General features: G+C 46.8%; 1 protein-coding gene across 4 annotated transcripts in view; it reads right to left on the bottom strand.

The window, feature by feature from the left end:
• PTPRG (protein tyrosine phosphatase receptor type G) overlaps positions 1–24,435 on the bottom strand; it is a 712,847-nt gene that overhangs the window by 95,471 nt on the left and 592,941 nt on the right. For all 4 annotated transcript variants that reach the window (XM_078442875.2, XM_078442876.2, XM_060631468.3 and 1 more), the window contains 4 exons: positions 16,601–16,785; positions 13,250–13,358; positions 7,339–7,388; positions 4,832–5,609 (listed from right to left, as the gene is read on the bottom strand). In XM_078442875.2, coding sequence (XP_078299001.1) covers positions 4,832–5,609; positions 7,339–7,388; positions 13,250–13,358; positions 16,601–16,785 — 1,122 coding nt within the window. The remainder of the gene's footprint in view (positions 1–4,831; positions 5,610–7,338; positions 7,389–13,249; positions 13,359–16,600; positions 16,786–24,435) is intronic.

Raw genomic sequence — 24,435 nt, 5'->3', positions numbered from 1 at the left:
GATTCTGCACAAAGACTGGGAGTTTCGTCTCATGGGGCAGCCTCAGGGGCTACCACCAGCGGGAACTGAGTGAGGCGGCCTTCTTTAGAAAGGACACGTGCTCTCGATTTGCTGTGGTCCTTACTGCTCCCTAACGTCCACCACCTGGTCCTCTCCTCTCACTGATGACACCTGTCTGACTTCCACAGTTGTCTGACTTTGCCACTTCTTCCACAGAAGGACTCCCCTCTTCTCCTTCCTTGTGAGTCAGTACCAAAGCTGTAGCAGTCACAGGACTTAAAAAGAGGTTATTGGACATCAGAGGAATTTTAAAAAAGCCTTTTGGAGATGTTGGTCAAAATACAACATAGTCTGTAACTTTAAACATTAATGCTTATGTCCAAGAGACTAAATACTGATTAAAGTACTTGCTTTTACTTTACTATGAAGAAAATATGAGACCAATTTAAACAAATGTACATGCAAAGTCTTTGAAATAAGTCAGAACTAACATGAAGATGATGGTGACTTTATCTAAAGAGCAAATGCCTTGGGGATGCCTAAGTGGCTCAGTCAGTTAAGCATCCTACTCTTGATTTCTGCTCAGGTCGTGATCTCAGGGTTGGTGAGTTTGAGCCTCTCATCCAGCTCTGCACGGACAGCACACAGCCTGCTTAGGATGTTCTCTCTCTCTATCCCTCCCTCCCCCTGCAAGCTCTCTCTCTCTCTTCAAAATACATAAATAAACAGTAAAAAAAAAAAAGATAAAGAGTAAATGCCACACTGGAGGAGGCAGACAGGGAAAGGCTGGGACGGCTGGAAGCGAAGGAAGGTCTTGGGGATCACAGGCTGATGTGGGGTCGTGGGTTTTACCCTCAAGTCACTCAAAGCCTTCATTAACCAACAAGCACAGAGTCCGACGTGGGGCTCAAACTCAGGAACCCGAGTTCTGTCCAGTTCCTAAAAACTCTTCTAGTTTGTAAACAAATATCTTTTTAAAAATTTTTTCATGTTTATTTATTTTTGAGGGGGGGAGGGGCAGAGAGAGAGGGAGACACAGAATCCAAAATAGGCTCCAGGTTCTGAGTTGTCAGCACAGAGCCCGATGCAGGGCTTGAACCCACAAACCGTGAGATCATGACCTGAGCCAAAGTCGGACACTCAACCGACTGAGCCACCCAGGTGCCTCTCACATATTTCTTCTTAAACCAGGGGTTGGCAAATGCTGCCTCGCATACCAACCCAGGTCCGTTGGGTCTGTTTTTGTAAACGGTTTTGTTGGAACTCAACCACATCTGCTCACTTACATATTGTCTTTGGCTACTTTTGTGCTACCTGGCCGGGTTGAGAAGTTTCGACGGAGACCTGCGGCCCTCAAGGCTTTGAGACATGAACCTTCCCGCTGAAGGGAACTGGTGAGGGAGTCACTCTGGCTTTACCGGTTTGGGGGCAGAGGCAGAGATCCTGGAGGCCAGTTTGAATGCCAGCTAGTTGGGGACCACGGTCTTGGCCTGCTCCTTAATGTCCAGGGATGATTACAAAAGAAAGACCTGCACGGAGCCTCCTCAGAGTCACCATTGTGATTTTGTGGCCTTTGAATTATAGACAGCTCCTCTCCTTCCTTATGACTGACAGCAAGAGTGACTTCATTTATCTGTACCTCTGTCTGCACCGAGAGCTCCTGTTATCCCCACCTTCCAGACGAGAACACTGAGCAAAGACCGCCTGAGGAGCCAGAGTGAATACGGGGCAGACACTACTAGGGTGACGAGCCTCCAAAAGTCATTCTGCCATTGCACACGTGGACACTGATGGCGGAAGCTGGGGACCCACACACGCCAGCCCTGGGGCTGGAAACACAGTGCTCACCATCTGTTTCTCGTCCCTTTAGCTGGAATCTGACTCAGTTCCACTCACCTGGAACGTGCCCCAGGTCCCCACTGCTCTCCAGTCTTCTGAGCTGTAAACACTCCCAACCTAAGCTCTCAACAGTCACCTTGATCAGAAGGTGGGCAAAGACATGTTCAAGAGGAGCGCACTGTGAATACTACTTTGTTGGAGCCTTTAGTCCACAGGCGGAGCTGCTCAAGTTTGAAAATCCGTTTTCAACAAGGTCCACCACTGGTCTTTGGAGAAACCCCATTGGTCCAAGCCACCCCTGCCATCACCTCCTAACCGGGCTTCTAGTGTCCGCTCTCACCTTCCCTGTGCAATCTCCACAGACAGGCCAGAGTGGTCTTTCCAAAAGGTTAATCAGATGAGGGGATCTCCGCTGAAATCCATCACTGGTTTTCCATTTCAGTTAGAATCAAATCCTCAGCACGGACGATGAGCCCCCCTCCTGGCCTGAGCTCTGCCCATCTGTGAACTCATCCGTCATCCTTCCTCCCAACTCTCACCACTGGCCTGCGGATAGGTCTTAAACTGCTCTAAATGAATCCCCACGTTGGGTCTCTAGACCGTCTATCCCTGCAGCCTAGAAAGCTCTCTGATGGATCTCTGCATGGCTACCTCCTCACCACTTGGGTCTCTCCACTAATGTCATTCCTTGACCACTCGATGCCGTACTGCTCCCCCCCCGCTCAACTCTGGCACTATTTGAAGTTATGCATTTCTTCCTTGCAATATTCTCAAGCTTCTCCACTAAAACATAAACCCCTGGAGAACAGAAGCCCGCCTTGATCTGTGTTCTATTCCCAATGCTTCGTGCAGTGCCCAGAACACAGCGGGTACTCCATAAATATTTCTTTAATATCTTCAAATGCAAGAAATTCTGTTTCACAGCCATTCCTAGAGGGAATGTCATGATTCATGTAGGAATGGCTTCAAACGGCTTTATAAGTGGCCCAGTATTTCCTTCACTCAACTCCACGGAAGGCTACTCTGTACCTTTCCCTAAAATCAAGACAAACTGAGCAACACCCATAGGAAACCCAAACTTCAAAAAACGAGTCCATACCAGCTTTAAGGAGGAACGTAATTCAAAACATGAAAATTTATTCTAAGTTGTATCTTAACATACGAGATCTCAGCTTTAGATGAATTTTAATGTTTACAAGTGCAAAAGCAAATAAATATTTACCAGTTGCTTTTTTTTTTTGCACTCTTATAACTCCACAACAGCTTAGATGCAAAAAAAATTGTTGCTAAACATCTTGTAGTCTGGCAAAAAGAAGAATTTCTTATTAAGAAAACCCCTCACAACAATAACAACCCCTCATGCTCACGGCTGCCTCGCGGAGATGAACAGGATGGTTCGTTAGGATCTGAGCGTTGGATAGAGCAGCACATCTCACTGGTCAGGATGACGGGGGGCGTTGCCTCAGGCGGAGGCCATGCCAACCATGCCCTGCTCTCACCATCCATGAGCTGGGTGATGCATGCAGCAAACAGGGCTCTGGGACAGAGAGCCCTAATCTCCGGGCTCGGACGGTGAGCTATTAGCAGCCTGCTGCACGCTGGAGGGTCTCAGGCTTTTGGTTTCGATGTAAATGTCACTTCCCCAGCTGGGCCTATCTTGGTTAAGAGAGGTCCCTGACCTCCTCATGATTCTTTTCAACGGCACCCTGTTTATTCCCTCTATGACCGTTTCACAGATTCCAATTTCAGTTGGCAGTTTCCTGGCTAGCTAGCGGACCTGCTCGCTTGCTGTGTTGACACCCTGCTTCCTCGCTTCCCCGTGGGCGCTCTAGCTGAGTGCCATCGTCGCTGAGTCCTTTATACAGTGAGCCTCAAGAGGCAGAGGCTGTGCTTACCTCGGTTCGCACCCACCCAGGGCCTGGCACCAAACAGTCAGTCCATAAACACAGGTGCTAAATGAATACAGAATGAAATCTTGGGGCACATGGGTGGCTCAGTCGGTTGAGCGTCTGACTTCGGCTCAGGTCATGATCTCGCAGTTCGTGAGTTCAAGCCCCGCGTCGGGCTCCATGCTGACAGCTCAGAGCTTGGAGCCTGTTTCAGATTCTGTGTCTCCCTCTCTCTCTCTGACCCTCCCCCGTTCATGCTCTGTCTGTCTGTCTCAAAAATAAATAAACGTTAAAAATTTTTTTTTTTTTAAAAAGAATGAAATTTTGGGGCGCCTGGCTCAGTTGGTTACGCGTCTGACTTCAGCTCAGGTCATGATCTCACGGCCTGTGAGTTCAAGCCCCGCATTGGGCTCTGTGCTGTGCTAGCTCAGAGCCTGGAACCTGCTTCCAATTCTGTGTCTCCTTCTCTCTCTCCCCCTCTCCCATTTGTACTCTGTCTGTCTCTCTCTCTCGCAAAAATAAACATTAAAAAAAAAAAAAATAATGAAATCTTAAAGAGGGGCTCCTGGGAGGCTCAGTTGGTTAAGCATCCGACTCCTGATTTCGGCTCAGGTCATGATCTCGTGGTTCATGGGTCTGAGCGTCACAAGGGACTCCACTCTAATAGTGCAGAGTCTGCTTGGGGGATTCTCTCTCCCTCTCCTTCTGCCCCTTCCCCACTCACACTCTCTCCCTCTCTTAAAATTAACTTAAGAAAAGCAAAAGAATGAAATCTTAATGAATAAACTTCTTAAGATCAATGTCTTTTTTAATTCATTTACTTCACCGTGTCCAAGTCCTCGGAGGTACTCTGAGGTAAGTGGATTTTACCAGCAAACAAACATCAAGGCAAGACTTCCTCGAGCAACAATAAGAGGGAAAGTCTTCTTATTAGAACAAACCAGAGAGCAGCAAGAGAGACAGACAGATACAGGCACACACACGTCTCTTAAGCCAGGGACACATACACTTCCAGGAATATGAAGTTCCCTATCCCAGTTTTTCTTAAAGGGGGAGACTGCTCACGGCAGCATGGAGCCTCACAGGAGGACGGGGCCACTTACCTGGATTGACAGTGATAAATTTGCTATCCTCGGAAAATCTGTCCCCTCGGGACACGGGCTTTTTCGATGGCATCTGGGGCCTCCTGGGATCACTCCCTTCAAAATGTTCCTCTGTGACTGTGGCGGGCACTTGGGTGGAGGTGACAGAGCCGGGGTCCAGGCCCGGGAGGGCATCCCTCCCATCATCGGGCCGGGCTGTAGGGACAGCAGTGCGGTCTTGCCCGTGCCCAGGCAGAGTCTGACGCCCACCAGCCTCTGCAGTCCTGTCGGGAGACGAGGGGGTGGGGGTGGGCTCGTCCTGGCTCCGCTCCTGGGTGGCGTGGGTCACCCCGCTCTTTTTCTTCTCGGAGTCCTTCTCCCCCTCCTCCTCATGCTCCCGCTCTCCGTCCTCACTCTCGCTCTCCTCATCCTTTTCCCCTTCCTCCGCGCCCTCGCTGTCCCTGGTGGGCGCCGAGTCGCCGTCGGGGCCCGGGGAGGCCAAGGCCTCTGTGGTGGCTAGGACGGGCCTGCTGGCCTGCTTGCTGGCAGAGGCAGCCGTGGGCAGACGCGTGGGCCACACGGTGCTGGGGAAGGACGGGATGCCACCACCGCTGAACCCCAGGCCCGCCAGGAGTGTGCTGGTGACCACCGAGGCCACGGTGGCCTGGCTGCCACTGGAGGAGGGGCCCATCCCGGTCGCCATGGAGACAAATGAGAAGGGGATGCCGGACGACGTCCAGGTAGAAGACCCCGAGCTGATGGGGGCCATGTCGGCCGAAGAGGCAGGAGACGCTGTGGGCTTCAAAGGGTCACCCGGGGAGGTCAGGGGAAGGGACAGAAGAGAAAGCAGAGCCATGTCAGTCATCAGGATTGGGAAAAAGGCCCTGCTTATGACCCTCAGTAGGTTTTTGTGGTACCAAGGCTGACATGAGGTGGTCCGTGGTCACGTGACCACCTCCAGTCTCAACAGTTTTACAATCACTTTGAGCGCATTAAAAAATTCAACTAGCGTATTAAACCAACTCTTCACCACTTTTGCTTAGGAAGAAGCTCAGTGAGTGGCAAAAAAAAAAAAAAAAAAAAAAGAAAAGTAAGTACCATTAAAGTTGGTATAAAGACCAATATCCGCTACGTAATAAATTAGCAACATCAGATGGTCACATGATCCTGGGCTGACCCTGCAAGAGGCAGGAGTCCCTGCTCTTTCATATGTATCACTGGCTCTCATGGAGAACACACAGCAACCAGGTCTAGAAAAGCCCTCCAGGGTCTGGTTCCTCCGTCTCAAAGTGAGGAAGCGGATGGACAGAAAGGGCACGTGGCTGTCCACGTCCGCAGTGGCAGGAGCCACACTCAACCCTGCACGCTCTGCGAAGTGGCTTACAACCCTGCGTCTTCCTCGTAGGTCCCGTATAGCCGCTGCCGCTTCCGGAGTCTCTGGGTCTATCCATGGGACCTCTACGCCCAGGTACATGAGGCACACAGGATCATCACCCCATTTTCCAGGTCAGGAGACCAAGGCACAGAGATGTTAAGGGCTAGAGGCAGGGCCGCCTGTGTTCAAGCCTCAACTCATTCTTCCCACCATCCTAAACTGGGGCTTCTGTGTGAGAAGCAGATAACAGTATCTTGGAAAAACAAGAAATGTTGCTCTAAGTTACCTGTTTTAGTTCTTATAACCTGGTATAAGCATCCAGAATGCCATCCCCTCACTCATATAGTTCAAAACAATACAGCCAGAGCCACTTTGGTTCTTTAACGTTATCACCATATTTCACTTGGGAAACTTTGTAGTCTAAGGAAGGCCAATGTTAACACATGTTCGTTTCTAATGCTAAATGCCACATAAGACAAAGCATCCAGGACATAGAGGTCAGATGGTCTGGGCTTGAGTTGACAACCTCTTGTCTGGGTGATGCTGAGCACATTGTTTTAACTCACTAAGCCTCAGTTTCCTCTGTAAAATGGAAACAGTAGTAACACTAGTCTTACAGGATGCTGCAAGCAGTAAATGAAATAATAAAATCATCTAAAACCCAGGGAATGCTAGTAAATTTTAGACTATTACTGTTATTACCAACACTGTGATTGATATTATGATTGTTAGTTACACTAGGAATGGGAAAGCTTAGATATTAATTGAGGCTCCAGAAACTTGCAAATCCACGTAACTCTGGGGAAATGACAAACTCTGAATTGTAGCATATGTTCAACGAAGGGCTTGCAACAGACCTTTTGCACTCATTTGCACTCTTACATTGTATGATCCCATAGATTATAAATAATTTAAAATATGGAGAGTTTTTACCTTGATAGGAACTATACAGTACAACACAACAGCTTTAACTGTCGCCAAGCTTCTTTTCATAACACATTGAATTATAAAGAGGGAGAAATGTGATTTTTTCTGTATTTTCACCTCTTCAAGAGCAGTTTAACAACATCCTACTGCCACCTCGTGGTCACGGTTTTAACTGCATTCGAGTTAACAACCAGCCAGGACAAAGCAATTACCGTTTGCTACTTACCACTCCTGTTTTAACAATTCTGGTCCCTTGGAATATTCGGGTAGTGTTAGCTGGGAAACAAAGAAATTACATTGTAAACAATATAACTTTTTTTTGTTGTTCCAATAAAACTTATGATTTACATATAATTTTCGCATGTCATGAGATATTATTCCTTTGTAGATTTTTTCCCAACCATTTAAAAATGTAAAACCCTTCTTAGCTTGTGAGTCATTAAAAAACCTTTCACAGGGCTATGTAGCTTGCCTGCTGACTCTTGTCTTACGGTATTAGTTAAATTTTTTTAAAAAAATTTATTGTTTTCTGTTTTGAAGTAAAACTTACATAAGTAAATCTACAAATTTTAGGTGTACTGTCCAAGTAATTTTCTCTATAAACACCTATGTAACTACCACCCATATTGAGACATATATAGATGTTGGCCAGCACTCCAGAAGGTTTGCATAAGCCCCACACAATACTGACCCCACCTTTCCAAAAGGTAACCCACAATTCTGACCTGTGTTTTGTCTATCTCTGATTTCATATAAATGGAATCATTATTGCACTGTTCCTACCTATCATCTTTCTTTTCAAGTTTATTTATTTTTTTAGTAATCTCTGTACCCAACTTGGGGCTCAAACTCATGACCCTCAGATCAAGAGTCACATGCTCTTCTGACTGAGCCAGCCAGACAACCCCCCTACCTACCATCTTTTTGTTTATAATTTCCTATATTATCAATTCCGTGATTATAACGTGAATCCTGAACTTATTATAGTTTACCTTAAATTAGTATTTGTACCACTTCCTAAAAACACAAGAACTGTACAATAATTTAACTCTATTTGCCTGCCTCGCCTTCTGTGTGCTGTCATATATTTTATATTTTATTTCTACTTCAGTTTTAAAGCCCCGTAAGATACCACCTTCATTGCTTCATTGCTTTAAATTGTCAAATTCTGATATGACCCGCACAACATTCGTTCTGATGTTCGTTCCTTCCTGTGGTTCTGCCTCTTATTGTTGTTAAACAATATAACTCTAGAAAATGTTTAATTGTGGTAAAATACACATAAACTTACCATCTTAACCGATTAATTTTTTTTTTTTTTTTTTTAATTTTTGAGAGAGAGAGAGAGAGACAGAGAGAAAGAGAGAGAAGGCTCCATGATCAGGGCAGAGCTCAACGAAGGGCTTGATCCTATGACCCTGGGATCATGGCCTGAGCTGAAATCCAGAGTCAAATGCTCAACCGAGCCACCCAAGTGCCCCATCTTAACCACTTTTAAGTGTGCAGTTGAGTAGTGTTAAGTATGTTTTCATTGGTGTACAACCAATCTCGGAATTTTTCATCTTTCAAAATTGAAACTCTGTACCCATTCACCCCTCTCCCAGCCTCTGGCAACCACCATTCTATTTGATGTTTCTATATGTTTGACTACTCTAGATACTTCACATAAGTGGAATCATATATATTTGCCTTTTTGTGACTGGCTTATTTCATTTAGCACAAGGTCTTTGAGGTTCATCCATGCTGGGCCATGTGTCAGAATTTCCATCCTTTTCAAGGCTGAATAATATTCCACTCTATGCACACACAGCATTTTCTTTATCTATTCATTGTTAGTGGACACTTGGGTTGCTTCACTACTGTGAATAATGCCAAAGAGTCTAATTAAAGAAAATAGCAAAGTGCTTCTTTGTGGTTATCTCCAAATAGGAGTGTTATATAAACTAAAAGTTTGCTTCCCATATATACATGGCACTGAAAAATCAGGAAAAAAAAAAAAAAAAAAAAAAAAAAAGCTAAATACCAAAGTATATAATATGCGTGTCTGTTGTAAGTTTTTACCTAAACCAGGAGTGGCAAACGACTGGCATAATTTTTGTTTGGCCTGCAAGCTTTTTTAAAACTGAACTTGTTGCAATAGCTTTCAAACTAAAAATCCCAATTTCCTGCTTATCCTGTAAAGTCACAATATTCAGTAAAACTGAACTCTCCTCCCTGCAGGGACCGAGCATCCCTCAGTGGATGGTGGATGTAGGATGTCCAGCTTCCCGTTGATAACCCTCCCCGTGTCTATACATGTGCCTTGCACGGCCCCAGGGGCACCTGAGTCTGCAACCCCCAGCCTAATGACACATTCATTTTGCATAGTTGGAAAGTCGAGATGAACTCTCGACTTTGGAAAGAGATGCATAGTGGGAAAGAGATGAACGTGGAGTACTCACCTCCCTTCGTTAAAGCGGGTCATCTAGAGACCTATGTCACCTGCCCTTTACAAAGGGCTCTGATTGAGGCCCAGAAACGAAGCAGCAACTCAGCACACATACTTCTCATTAACGTTTGACAGTTTCTACCGGGCTGGTTCAAGCTGTGGTGACCAGGAAGTTTCTCCGGGACCGTTGGTATCAGAAATGCTTAACCTGGCACCCATGGGCCCAGGGGGATTCAGGGACAGGAAAAAAAAGGCATCTGCCTTTTCCCACCAAGCTCTCACTGACGTGAAACCAAGGCTCTCCTTCTGCCATGAGAGCAGCCAACACATCTCAGCAGCCCCAGCAGGACTTGTGACTTTGACTTAAGTCAGGGATTTTTATACTCCCTTATAATTGTTGTAGCTATTCTGCCACAACATTTATGTTTGTCGCCACTCAGACATCAAGGTAGCAAGCCGACCCAATGCTTGTCCTTCGATGCCTTAATAAAAAGAGGAAAAAGCATATATGACTATATGCCCAAATTTGTTTAAAATATTTTGACAACTGTATTTGAGCTTAATTGGTTCCCTCTTCTGTGTATTTTACTTATTTAAAGTGATTGTGAGATGGGATCCATTGGCTTCAGGCTGCCTAATGGGTCTGTGGCTCAGAGAAAAGCTCAAGAACCACTATTTTCTATGACCGTTGAGAACTGCAGACAGGCTTTGAACACGAAGCAATCGATCTTTCCACCTGTTTTTGTTGAATTACGGGGGCCATAGGGTAATATTTAGGGGTGGTCTGTTGCTATGTATAAACGATCTGGATTTGGAATAAGAAATCAAGACACTGCTTAGTGGCCAAGTGTTTTTTTCTTGTTGCTGTTGTTTTTTTTTTTCTGCAAGTTACTCGACTGCCTGGAACATCATCTCTCCATCAGTAAAATAACACGTACCTTACAAGTTGCCACTGCCATGGGGTCAAATGAAATAACTTACTAACTTATGGGAAAAGGCTCTGTAACTGTGAGCCATTCATGGATACTACTTGCTATTATTACTATTATATTTGTCACACTCAAGTAAATATGTAACACTTAATAGTGTATTTACCATAATGTAAACATTCCAACATGGCTTCCTCATGCTCCCAAACCAGACGTAAACTTCATCACTGGGAAACCTAATTATTCTGAACCAGGCCTCTGTGAAATTCCTGAAGCTTTTTTCCACTCCCTTTTAAGACTTGAGTCCTAACAGTTGATCAGTTTTGCACGCTGGGCTCCACTGCTCACAAACGCATCCTTGGCTCTCAAGATGAGGTGTGCTAGCCTCCCTGAAGAGTTAGTTCGTACGCTGCTCACCGGATGCCTAATTTAGGGAAGACGCAAAAGCCACTGTGGGGAGGCCCGGAGGATCCACACCCCTCTGTCAATGTATAGGGACAAGCAACAATATAGAAAACGAGGAAACGCACGTCCACCTCTGAACAAAGTGAGTCTTTCTAGACAAAGGAGACATTGGCCATTTCCAACAAGTCTCTGTGATCAGACATGTTAAATATTCTATGCTTGAAATTTATAGCTGACAAGGCCTTTTTGAATTACATTACATTACAAACATTTAATTTTTCAAAGTCCACACAGAAGCCAGCAAGCTCAGGGGCCTATTAATCAGGACAGGCAGTTCTGCAGATTCTACGTTCTTGGTCGGAGCACACGGGAGGCCTAATCATGATTTATGCGTCCAAAGTTCCAGGGCCCTGGCCTCAGCAAACTCCCACTGTGGCCTCCTATTCTCTCTCCCCTGGGCCGCACAGACCTGGCTCTGGCCTGTGGACTCTAGTCAACACAGGCAGAGGGGCCAAAACACGCAGGGCACAGGGGGTCGCGTGAAAAAAACACAGCGATGCTCATTTCAATTAGTTTAAATGGAAGGATGACATAATGTGAACACTAGCAAAGAGTATTTAAATGCTAAATGCCAAACTGTAAAGCTAGAAGGGATCCTTAGAGGGAATCTAAAGCTGGAGGGTTTCTTACCCTGAGTTCACCCTTTCTTTTTATATCAAACCTAGTACTAAGGTGATATTTATAGTTGGTACCAGGCACTCTGCTAATTATTTTACATGTTTCACCGTACGCCATTCCACAAGGTCCCTGTGAGGTCGGTACCTTCGATACCGCCGCTTTTCGGACGGGGACGCTGCAGCTTGGGGGAGCTAATAACCATTCTCTGAGTTCCAGAAACACCGAGTGGCAGGTGGACTCAAAGCCGGGGCCCTCACTTCAGGGCCCCAGCTCTACACCAGTGCCTCTCAGTCTTCACTGCGCATGCCAGATGGGCCATCCGCTTAGAACTGAGATTCCTGGCCCCACCATCAGAGATTCTGAGGCAATTGTTCAGGGAGAGGCCCATAAATGTGCATTTCTCACAGGCTTCCAGATGATGCTGATTGATGTTGCTGGTCCAGGACCTACGGGCTTGATGGGGTCCCTGAAGTTGTACGCAAAACTCTGGATTTTTCTACGGGAAGGGTCCAAAGACTTCATCAGATACATGACTCAAAAAAGTTAAGAGCCGCTGGCCTGGGGCGTAGGTTTCTCTAAAACTGAGGATCCCAGGTGTGAAGAACCTTACCAGTGAGGACCTCAGCCTAGCACAGCAAGGTCCAGTGCCCTGGTCCCTCCCGCCATGTTGGTCTTGGTGCACGTCCCCAAACCAAGTCACCAAATAAAGTCACGAAATAAAGTTTCACTGGAACCAGGACTGGGATTAGGTTGGGGCAAGTTAAGACAGGGTGGATCCTATCTTTATTTAGAATTTGTGTATTTTCTCCACGAACATTTTGCACGGATTTTGCTTCGAAAAAAAGTTCTGGTAAAATACAACATAGCTTGAGTATGGAGTTTTTTGGTACTCTTAAATTTTGCACGAAGGTAAATGCTTCCTTTGACTCACCCTAGTCCTGACTCTGGAACGTTCTACCAGACCCTATCTCAGCAGGAGCATAGAGCTATTTCTCCAGAAACCCAAGGATCCTGCAAGCAAAGGCTCATTTATGTGGCTTGTAAGCGAGAAGGGCATGCTGTAGGAGCGCCTGGGTGGCTCAGTCAGTTAAGCATCCAACTCTCGGTTTTGGCTCAGATCACAATCTCACGGTTTCAGGGTTTGAGGCCTGCATCAGGCTGTGCACTGCCAGTGTGGAGCCTGCTTGGGATCCTCCTTCTCTCTGTCTGTCTCTCTCTCTCCCTCTCTTTCTGCTCCTCCTCTACTCATGCTGTCTCTGTCTCTCTCAAAACAAATAAACTTAAAAAAAAAAAAAAGGAGTGTGCTATATGTTTGGGCTCTAGTTCTTAAGAGAATAGCTAAGTGAATCATGCTAAAAATCCAAAGGCGATACTCCATAACACGACTAGGATGTGATTTTTGTGATGATGCAGTGTTACCCAAATACTTGGTTCCCCACAGTTGGAATATGACAACAATAATAAACAAAATAATCAACACTCTGCTCTTGTTCCCCGTCTTCTGGCCTCTGAAACCCCCAACTTAAAAGACAGGCTTAAATTCCTTAGGCTTTTCAGGCATGATTTAAAACTCCATGTTGATTCTTAGGCCAGGCTTATTTCTTCTGACCAGGCACGTTAAGAAGAAAAAAGATAAATCATAACAAAGGAGGGGTGCAGGGGCACTTGGGGCCAGAGAAGAGGGGAACTGGCCCTACCTTGAAAGAGCATTGTCTGGCTGAAGTCACTGCGCATGTCATTCCTACAGACGGCTTGGACGCGGAACAGGTAAAGGCTATCCGGTGACACGTGGCTAATGGTGGCTTTCTGCAGGTGAAGAAAGAAAAGGCAGTGAGTTGGTTTTGAGGGCTGGTACACGCCTGACCTTCTAAAACCAAAACTAAAATAATGTTAAGCATTCCTTTTAGGTTTCTGGGTACCATAGCAAAGCCTGACAGACACGATGCTCCCCTGCTGACCGAAGGCTCAGTTTGAAGGGAAAGAACGTTTCGAAATAACAGGCTGGGAATCTGTTTTCAACACTGAAACGTGCAGGATAGCAGATGTAACAAAATCAGTCCAGACTCATCCTTGACCGGCCTGGAACAGGTCTTCGGCCATCTTCGTCCTCACAAGGCTTGGGATTCTTTCCTTTAGTCCAGTTATAGACTGTAATTATTTACCCTAGGCAGCCTCTAGAATTACCAAGTATACTAAACTTCCAGAAGCAGGCAGAGCTTTTAATATCAACAACAAAATCTTGGCGTATACGTTTCTTGGCAGTTCAGAGGCCTCGTTGTACTTGATGGATGGATACTATGGGGCACAAGGCTAGGTCAGAACACTTGATTAGAGTCCAGATGACATGAGACCCACCCCTGTCACACCACTTGCTGGCCGTGTGATTCCAAGTCAGTTGCTTAATGTCTTCCAGCCTCTGCTACCTTCCACTGTTAAATGCAAAAAGCAGTAGCTACCTCACAGGATGCTTGTGAGTCCTGTAGTACACACGCCATGCAAACCTTGTTCGCAGGCATTCCGCACCACATAACGTAAAGAATGCCCCTGGTCTAACACAGAGCTCAGCAAGCCACAGCTCACAGGCCAAATCCTGCCTACTGTTTCCTTTTTTTAAATAAAGTTTTATTAGCATACAGCCATGCCCATTCATTTTCATGTTGTCTGTGGCAGCTTTCAGCCTACGACGGCAGAGCTGAGTAGCTGCCATAAAGACCTAATGGCCTGGAGAGCACCCCCCCCCCCCCCCACCATTTTGCTATCTGGCTCTTTCTAGAGAACGTCTTGTCAATCCCTGGTCAAGCACCACCAGCCAAATCCAAATCCCTGTTCCTCAAAGCTTCATTCTAAGAGTCTTTGAAAATGAGAGAATTCGGGGCGCCTGGGTGGCTCAGTCAGTTAAGAGTCCAACTTCAGCTCAGGTCGTGATCTCGTGATTTGTGAGTTTGAGCCCTGCTTCAGGCTCTGCACTCTCTCTCTCTCTCTCTCTCTCTGCCCCTCGTGGGATTCACTCTCTGTCCCTCTCTCTCTGCCTCTTGATCACTTGTGTTCTCTCTTTCTCAAAAATAAATAAATAAACAATAAATAAATTTTAAAAAATTCTAAAAAAAAAAAAGTGTTCCTTTTAGGTTTCTAACCCCAGTAGCCGTAAGGTAGAGAACAGCTTTGGTCCCACTACATCAGCACTCTCAACTTCTTGAGGAATTAAGAAAATTAATTTTGTGTCCCCAAAGAAAATAACCACCCCCAGAAAATTCTGCTTAAAAAAAGAAAAAAAAAAACTTGCTGTCAAAGCAGGTTTTTCTCTCTCTTTCTCTCATAAACTAATTAATGCCTCATTCTCTAAACCTCTGACCCCGTGGTCTGTCTTTGTTCAGAGCAAAATCTTTGCTCCATCTATGCAGGGGTTTATTAGAATTCACTCCCAGCCGGTATCTATTTATCTTTGTGTGTTTAATTATTTTCCACTTAGAACAAGAAACCGCGTAAGCGCCTAGATAGTTTCTGCTGATTAATGTAAGTCATCTGTACTCGAGAACGAGAAAAACCCTTTACGGACTTCCAATAGCGACAAGAGAAAGGTTAAAACACATCCTAACCTTGGGTGCCTTTCAATAGATTTCCCTCTGATTTCACGAGGCTCATCATTCCCTAATGTGACCCAGATAACAATGTCTAGTGGGGAAATTGAAAATATAAATGGAAATGAAGTAAAAGAATCTTCATCTAAAAGAATATGAAAAGTATTATTCTGTAACTGATTGAATGGGCCCTGGGGACTCTGTATTGGAAAGAAAAAAAAAAAAGTGACAACAGTCATTAAGAATCCCACTTGGTGCTACTGTATTTTTCATGTGCACATACAATTACGGTTTCATTATTCCACAGCCTTTTTTTTTCATTAACAGTAAGTGGAAGGCTTTTAAACCCAAATGTGTCACTTTGAGTTTCTGTGCAAAGACTTCAAGCCTCGTGCTTGCTGGAGGGTTTGCTTTCATAGCGAAGAAGATGGCATCTGCAACCACCTGTTCTGAAGGGCCTTGGTGGGTGTTGGCCTCTAAACACTTCCATAAACGTTAGGACGAGAAGCTGGGCTGGGCACAGACAGCTCAGAGTGACGTCAGATATTAGAGTATCTGAGAGTCTGAGAACACAGGTTAAAAATCACATGGTCACAGGGGTCCAGTGTGAAATGGTAATGTGTGAGGCTGATCATTTGTGACCGAGGGAGTGGTGGGGACTCTGGGCAGCTGACGGTGCAGATGACTAGAGTACTAGTGGGGAAGAGGAGGGGGAGGAGGAGGGGGAGGAGGAGGGGGAGGAGGAGGGGGAGGAGGGGGAGGAGGAGGAGGAGGAGGAGGAGGAGGAGGAGGAGGAGGAGGAGGAGAGGAAAAGGAAGAACTATAATAGTAATAGCTTGGGGCTTATCCAGCACTTCTGTGCCAGGACCTGTTGTACATTTGCACACCTCATACTTAAAATAGCCACATCAGATTTAAAAAAGGGCTTAATGGAAGCTTTCTGGTTTTTTGTTGGTTGGTTTTTTGTTTGTTTTGTTTTTTAATGTTTTATTTATTTTTAAGAGAGCCAGAGAGAGAGGGCGCACGAGTGGGAGAGGGGCACAGAGACAGAGGGGGCAGATGATTGGAAGAGGGTTCTGGGCTGACAGGAGAGAGCCCGACATAGGGCTCGAACTCACCACCGTGAGACTGCTACCTGAGCTGAAGCTGGACACTCCACCGACTGAGCCACCCAGAAGCCCCTGCTGGTTGTTTTTTGGAAATAATGTAAGAATAAGCAGTCAATTTTGAAGAGCCTGATTACAAAGAAACTACCTAGCTTTTTCCGGTGGTGTAGCCAGGAAGCGGAAGGGTGGAAGGAGCCCAGGGGGGGTCCCGGCCACGGCTCCCACGGATAGCCACTGCGTTGCGCAGCACAGCGCCCTCAGCAGGCACAGATAAGGCACGCCGTACAGGGCGCGGATGGTAAGAGACGCGGCAGGGGCTCCCCTCGTAACTGCAAGGGCAGTTATGAACACAGCGAGGTTTTACCAAGTCTTTGTCGCTGTCCTTTGTAAACGTCTTCTCCTTCTCGTCCTCGTTCTTGGTCCAGCTGTAGGAGATCATGTAGTTCATGATGGGTGGGTGGTAGACGGTCTCCGGCTGGCTCCAGGACACCTGCAGCGCCGTCTGGTTCAGAGGCTGCACCTTCATGTGGATGGGCGGAGAGCTGCAAACTGAAGACAACACACGGCCAAGCTCAGGGGCTCGCGGGACAACACGCGAATCCACCATGTGCCCGAGTTCTTAAAGATTCTAACCCCCAAAAGCTGGCATCGTAGTACAGGAAACATCCGTACTCCTTTTACCGAGTTTCACCCACTGCTAACATTTTGCACCTCACATACACACACACACACACACACACACACACACACACACACACTCACAAATGTTTTCTTGCAAAATCACTGAAAGCAAGTTGCAAACATGCTGATGCTTCCCTCCTTAATACTTTGGCCTTCATCTCCTCAGAATAAGGGCATTCTCTTATATAATTGCATTGGACTGCACACTTGCATCCCCCTCTGCGAATTCATATGCTGAAATCTGATCCCCAATGTCATGGTATTTGAAGGTGGGATCTTTGGAAGGCAACTGAGTCATGAGGATGGAACCCTCATTATGAAGGGGATTAGTTTTTCTATAAAAGAGACCCCAGAGGCAGCCCCTCACCCATTCACCATGCAAGCAGACAGCCGTCTTACGGACCAGGAAGCAGGCTCTTACCAGACAGCAAATCTGCCGGTGCCTTACCCCAGGGTCCCAAGCCTCTGGGACTGTGAGAAAACAAAATTTCTGTGGTTGACAAACCTCCCAGGCTATGGTAGTTTGTGGTAGCAGCCTGAGCTAAGGCAATAACCGTCACAGCATTATCAAACTTAAGAAAATAAACATTAATTCAATAATATTATCTGATTTATAGTCCATATTCAGATTTCCCCAGTCATGTCCAATGATAATTTACAGCCACTCCCCACCCCCCCTCATCCCATACTGCAGTTAGTTATCACAATGCTTTAGCCCCTTTAAATCTATTACAGTCCCTGGCCTTTTTTCCTGATGACTTTTTTGAAGAAGCCAGGCCATCTGATGTGTGGGCTATCCCGACACAGTGAAACTGTAGATGAAATTTTACTGTAAATACACCAGAGTGTCAACCGATATAATTTAAAATGAGACTCTCATTTTGAAGCAAAGCCGCAAAAACAGGGATGGGTTTCCTCTGGACCAGCAGTACCCTGCGCATTTATACGGATGCAGGGCATACGGAAAAGTCAGGCTACTTCTCTTTTTCACTCCTTGTGGCCGGCAGGTTTGAAGGGATGTGGTGGTTCTACATCCATCGGTAGACAAAGCCAAGACGACAGTATCATTAATAGTGCAACATTTTAGGTTTTCAAATGGGTCCTTTCCAGTGGCCATGATTCCTGTCTCCGTGGGGCTTAGAGTCTACGGCAGGGTTTCTGAGCCTCAGCAGTACTGACCTCGGGCCAGACAATTCTCTGCTCCTGGGGAGCTGTCATGTGCACTGTTGGATGTTTAGCAGCATCCCTGGCTGCATCCAGTAGACGCCGGGGGTACTTCCTTCCCGAGTTATGGCAACCAAGATGGTCCTCAGATAATGCCAAATGTCCCCTGGAAGGCCAGTCGCCCCCAGCTAAAAACCACTGGTCTAAAGGGGGCGATGGAGATTCGTCAAAGAAAGACACATGTGCAGCTGGTATCACACACCCGGATGGAATGGATGGTCAGGAGGAGAAGTACGCAGTGTTTTCCAAGCATATTATGGGAGGATGTGGCCCAGGCTTTGGTAGAGACTCCCTTGAGGGAGGTACATCTGCCTGAGAGCTGACAGAGAAGTGGAGATTAAGGGGAGGGAGGGAGGGCAGGTCGAGGGACCACAGCAGGGAGAAGGCCTGAGGGGCTGGATGGAGGCACAGAGAACTAGGCAAGAGGCAAGCATTAACTGGTGGAGCTGGAAAGACCTCATACCCCAGAAGCCAAGTCTGGTCTTGATCCTATGGGCACCGGGAAACGAGAGAGATCTAAACCAGAGAACGACGCAAGCAGGTTTGCACTCTTCAAGATCCCTTGAGCTTCCACCTCCCGGTAGAGGAACCTGGAGGAGCCAGGAGGGAAGGGGGGAGGCAGTGAAGAGGTGCTGTGGGTGGCCAGGCTTGCAGACCAGAGAGAGGATCCGAGAATGGCAGGATCTAGAGCAAAGAGGTAAAACTGAGGCCCAGTGAGGTGCCGGCCTAGGAAGGGTGTGAGGGAGAGGAGGGCAGTGAGGACCACACTCCGCTTTGGGGTGCAGGAGGTGAGCAACACCGGAGGAGATGGGTCAGGCTCCAGGGCTTGGTTCTGGCATCTCCCAGAGACACAATTACATGGCCAGCAGCCTACTGCGAGCCACACTCCCCTATTTTCCAACCGAGAGCCCCAAGCCCAAGGCTGCCCAGGGGAGCAGGATGGCTTTCCTGCCAGAGATGCACGGGCCCAGCTTTAAGGACCTGGCTGCTGGAGAAAAGCAGAGATTGGTTTTGACAGGGAGGCATCCTTTTGCTCTGCAACTGCCAAATCACCCTTCAGCCGGAGAGATTCACTTTGTGCGACTGAGACAGGAAGGAAGGGCTAAATTGATGAGGCATTCCCACTGCCCCTCAGAACCCCGGGAGGCATCTTGCTGCCTACCGTGCAAATGCCACCAGCACAGGGACATCAAACAAGCAATCTGAAAGGGAGGCCCGCAGCGAGACGCTAGGGTGCAGTGACAGCAGGAGGACACTAGGTGGCGCTAACATACCGCTTTTAAATACCCCAACTGCCTATGTGGCTGGTAGTGTCTCAAGACAGAGCATGGGCGGGGGAGGGGGGAGAGAGAGGAATCAAGGAAAGATCTACACCCCATCTTTCCAGGTGCCAATAATGAACCCAGGAGATTCATATATTGGAAAGCTTCCATATCTTACAGTGATGACCATGTCAAATTTCCTGATTTCTACATCTCTTCTCACCTCCTACCATGTTCTTATTTAAACTCCCTTATTCTGAAGACATCACTCCTCTGCTCCAATTAGTGGTGAGCTGTATGGGGATGCATATATCTCCAAGAGTTACATCATAACCACATAAATAATTCTATCACCCACATGCGGATGCAACCATTCTTCTTATTTATTCTTTCAAATTAAAATAGCTCAGTTTTTCTTTGCTGATTAAGATGATTCATGTTAATGTTTTTAAAAGGAAACCCAAGTAATACAAAAAGAAGAAAGCTAAAAAAAAATCACCCCAAATCCCAGAATCTAGAGATAACCACTGTTAACTTTCTGGGGATCTCACATTCCGGTGTCTCTTCATGCACATGTAAAAGCACATGCACGCAATTTGATGTAAATGGGATATGGTTTTACATTATAGTTGTTACATTGCTGTCGTGTTTAACCCACTAAGTCATGGAAATATTTCCTTGTCAATAAAGAGAGCTTGCGGTTTTCACTGTTTTGAATGAACGTGCAGAGGTACAGAAGCCCACTGTCTCAATGTACGAGAAAAAAATGTATGTACACTTAAAGTCAAAACCTTTTATTTGAAACTAGCACTTTAAGTTTTTAAATGCTGAGATTATCAGTTAACATCCCATTTTGGAGAATCTGTGGGTCACGTTGACAACTAGGGAGAATCTTTGTCCAATAGGACCTTCCTAAAAAAAAAATTATGTGAGTGTAACTGACATACTATGTTACATCAATTTCAGGTATATGACAATGTACTAGACAATGTACTGAGTGAAGCTCACAAAGGAGGCAGGTCAGACCTCTAATGAGACCACCCACTCAGATGGAACCTCACTGAGGCGCCTCCAGAGGTCCCCCGCTTGTCCCAGACTACATACTGAAGCATGCAGTAGCATTTACAGGCTGAGGAGCTCTGTCCCACCTGAGATGAGCAGGCAGAGAAGAAATTTTTCTCTCTCCATCTATCTCCACCACCACCCTGAGAGGGAGGGTTTTTCTGGGCCAGATTTGCAGAGTACTAGAAGGACCAACAACAGGAGTTGGCAAACTTTTTTGGTCAAGGGCCAGACAGCAAATGTTTCCAGCTTTTCCAACCGCACAGTCTCTGTTGCAAATAGTAAACTCAGCCTTTGAAGTGCAAAACCAGCTCAGGCGGTATGCAGAGGAACGAGTGTGGCTGTGCTCCAGTAAACCTTTATTCCTGGACACTACATTCCAATTTCACAGGACTTTCTTCTTTCTTTTCTTTTTATCTGCAGAGCTATTTAGATACCAAGTCGTCTATATTAGTCATTTTTAATTCAATTTATTTAAACTTAAAAATAGTTCACTGGGTGTTGTATGGAAACCAATTTCACAATAAATTTCATACGAAAAAATAAATAAAATCACTTTTTTTTACCAATAAATAAATAAATAAACAAACAATAAAAAAATTAAAAAAAAATAGTTCACACATTTGATTTTCAGGCGTTAGGAAATCTTGGGTGTTTTTTCAACTGTTCAAAATTAAAAAAAAAAAAAATTATTCCTAACTCATGGTTGTATAAAAGGTAGTGGTCAAGTTCTGGCCTGTAGGTCACTGGTTTGCTGATCCTTGATCTGGAAAATAAAGGGAGGCCAAGCTTTTATCTGAAGATGCTTGCGTTCTTAGCACTGAATTCCGCCTCTCAACACAGCCTGAGAGGTCCACTCGGCCTCAGAGTGGAGACTCTTCTGTGTGCAATTATATTATTTACTTTGCTGAATGTCTTTGGTAAGTAATCTACCTCCCCACCAGAATGGAAACTCCAAGAGTCTAGCATCTTTCCTGTCTTGTCTGCCGCATTATCCCTGGTGGTGAAGACAGAGCTTGACCCAGGGTGCCTGGTAGCTCGGTCTGTTGAACGTCTGGCTCTTGATTTCGGCTCAGGTCATGATCTCACGGTTCCTGGGGGATCGAGCCCTGCGTCGGGCTCTGCACGAATAGTGTGCAGCCTGCTTGGGATTCTCTCTCTCTGTCCTTCCCCTGCTTGCATTCTCTCTCTCAAAATTAATACATAAACTCAAAAAGCACAGAGCCTGACACAGAGCAGGCCCTCAATAAATGCTGCCAGAATGAGTGGCATGTTGGGTGGGTGGGTTCCTCTGCTGTCCATGTCCCGTGTGCCATCACCCCCGCCATGCCTGCCATTTTCTTCCACTCTTCTCTCTGGCCAGCAACCCCTCTGCCCCCCACCCGGCCTCCCTGAGGGTCTTGATCCAACCTCACAGTTCCCCTCTGACATCTCTGTGCTCCCAGGGCCCCTCTGCTCCCCATTTCAACTTGCCCATCACGTGTGTCCCCATCAGCTGTCCACTTCTCCGTCCCTGTGGCAGGACTGTAAGTACCTCCAGGGCATGGACCGCGCTCTTCATCACTAAATGCCCTCAGCAGGGCCTCAAATTTCATTCACAGAACGAAGGAAGGCATTCTGCTCTCCAGTCAGGACCACTGGTAAAGTTCCCACGTACAGAATCAGTGCCACACAATCCATCTCTGGGATCACTTCAGGGCCTCAAGTTCGTAGGAAGACCCTGTCCCTAGACTCACACCTTCCGCTGGGGGGATGTTTGCCCATCAAAAAAAAAAAAAAAACACGTTCAGTCTACAGAGGTGACAAAACTCCCAGGACGCTCGGAGGCTGGGGGAGGTGGAGTGACCAGGTGCCTTCCAAACAACAGGCAAGGAAGGAGACAACACATTATTGTGCTCTGTGTTGTCAACTTTTGCTGGCTTTTTCAGTGATGGAAACCCTTCTTTCCAAAAAACACCCCTGAAAATTCAAAATGTAAAACAGAGCATTACAGAATTGTATGGCACACTCTGGAAAAGCTGGTATAATAAAGCACAGACTTTGGAGCCAGCCTCCTGCAGAGTATTCTCGTTAAAAATGGGTATTCTTGTTAATACCTGGCAATACCCTCCTCACGGGGTTGGGGTGAGGATGATAGTGACTACTGGGGCTGAGCAGGAATCTCTAAGACTCACGGCCAGTGGCAAATATAGGGGCAAGGTACTGGGCTCACACGGCACTTTAAAAATTGGCATACCCTGGGGCGCCTGGGCGGCTCGGTCGGCTCAGCGTTTGCCTTCGGCTCAGGTCATGATCTCACGGCCCGTGAGTTCGAGCCCCGCATCGGGCTCTGTGCTGACAGCTCAGAGCCTGGAGCCTGCTTCAGATTCTGCGTCTCCCTCTCTCTCTCTGCCCCTCCCCGTCTCACGCTCTGTCCCCCCACCCAAAAAATAAATATTTTTTTAATGTTTATTTATTTTTGAGACAGAGAGAGACAGAGCATGAATGGGGGAGGGTCAGAGAGAGAGGGAGATGCAGAATCCGAAGCAGGGTCCAGGCTCTGAGCTGTCAGCACAGAACCCGACACGGGGCTCGAACCCATGAACCGTGAGATCATGACCTGAGCTGAAGTCGGACGCTTAACCGACTGAGCCGCCCAGGCGCCCCAAAAATAAATAAACATTTTTAAAAATTGGCCTATTTTACATGCACAGCTGGATTTTTATATCGAGTCTCCATGCACATGAAGACCACAGCAGCCTCCCCTGCAGAGTGGGGGTGTGGATGCTCACTTTTGCCCCAGTCCCTGCCTCTCCCCACGGCCTTGGCCCAGCTCACTTCACCCACAGCTGCCGGGCCCCCAAGGCCAGGTGAGTTTTCCCCTGGTCTAAAACGACCACCAGGAGCACCGTCCTAGGCACGCAACAGGTGTCCAGCCCAGCACCCTTGACAAGGGCCATGGCAAACTGCACCTAACACAGGGAGTCGGCCAGTCGTCTTTTACACAAAATCGAAGCCTGTTAACCATGGGGGAGGTACCACACCCGGCTCTCTAAACAAATATTCCCCTGTGAGGTGCTCCCGACATCACCCTTCCCCTTCTCGGGGGCCTCATTATGTCTGATTGCTTTTTCACAGGCAGCTCGGATGATGTTCGGTGCCAGCTCTGAGAATTTCTGCCTTCGTTCTCAACCACCTTTAATTATGATCCCAGACTTCGTTAAATAATGAAGAGGCTTCTTAGCAGAGCACCCAAGGTCCTCTGATTCTAAATCAATGTCAAGGATATCTTCTCAGTGGTTCTTACAAAATGGTAGTTTCCCCCATTCCCACCCCCACCCCTTTTCATTCTGGGTGTTTGATAAACTAATGTGACAGGCTCTGTTTCGAGGTCGGTGGTAACTTGCAAGGGCCTGAAACTATTGAGGGATCTCCTCCCTGCACCCCCCCCCACCCTGAGTTTCACGCCCGAGGCAATAGGCCTATTACTGATCAGGAATCAAAGGGCCAGCACTGCTCAAAACACAGCAATGTGGTACAGATTCACTATTTCATGATGTTTTCAACAGAAATGAAACAGCTGCCTGGGGCCGGGGGCTGAGGCAGGGGGACTCTGTGGCATCCTCTACCACACAGGGTGGTACCAGCTTAGCCCAAACTGGCTGAGGATCACGGGGTCTCAAGATCCCTGCCCCAGGGACCTGCCAGGCAGGGAGAGCGGACAGTAGTATGATGTCCTCTTGAGCAGAAGGGACTCACTCAAGTGGCACAGAGCCATGGAGCCTCGCCTCTGACAGCTTAAGCGCCTGTCATTTCTTTATCGCCCCAGCCCAGCTCAAGAACCCTTGAATATGGAGTCCTTTAGGGGAAATTTCCAAAGAAATGGCCTCAGGGAAGGAGTTTTCTTTTTGAAGGGTTGAATCAAAGAGGTCTAGGTAAACACAAATCCCCCAAAGCAGGCTATGTAGGACTTCAAACCCAGTATCTTGGT

This window comes from Panthera onca, chromosome A2, assembly GCF_046562875.1.
Source record: "Panthera onca isolate mPanOnc1 chromosome A2, mPanOnc1 haplotype 2, whole genome shotgun sequence".
NCBI classification, from domain to species: Eukaryota; Metazoa; Chordata; class Mammalia; order Carnivora; family Felidae; genus Panthera; species Panthera onca.
The sequence above is the reverse complement of the archived record's forward strand: the minus strand, read 5'-3'. Positions and strand labels throughout refer to the sequence as shown.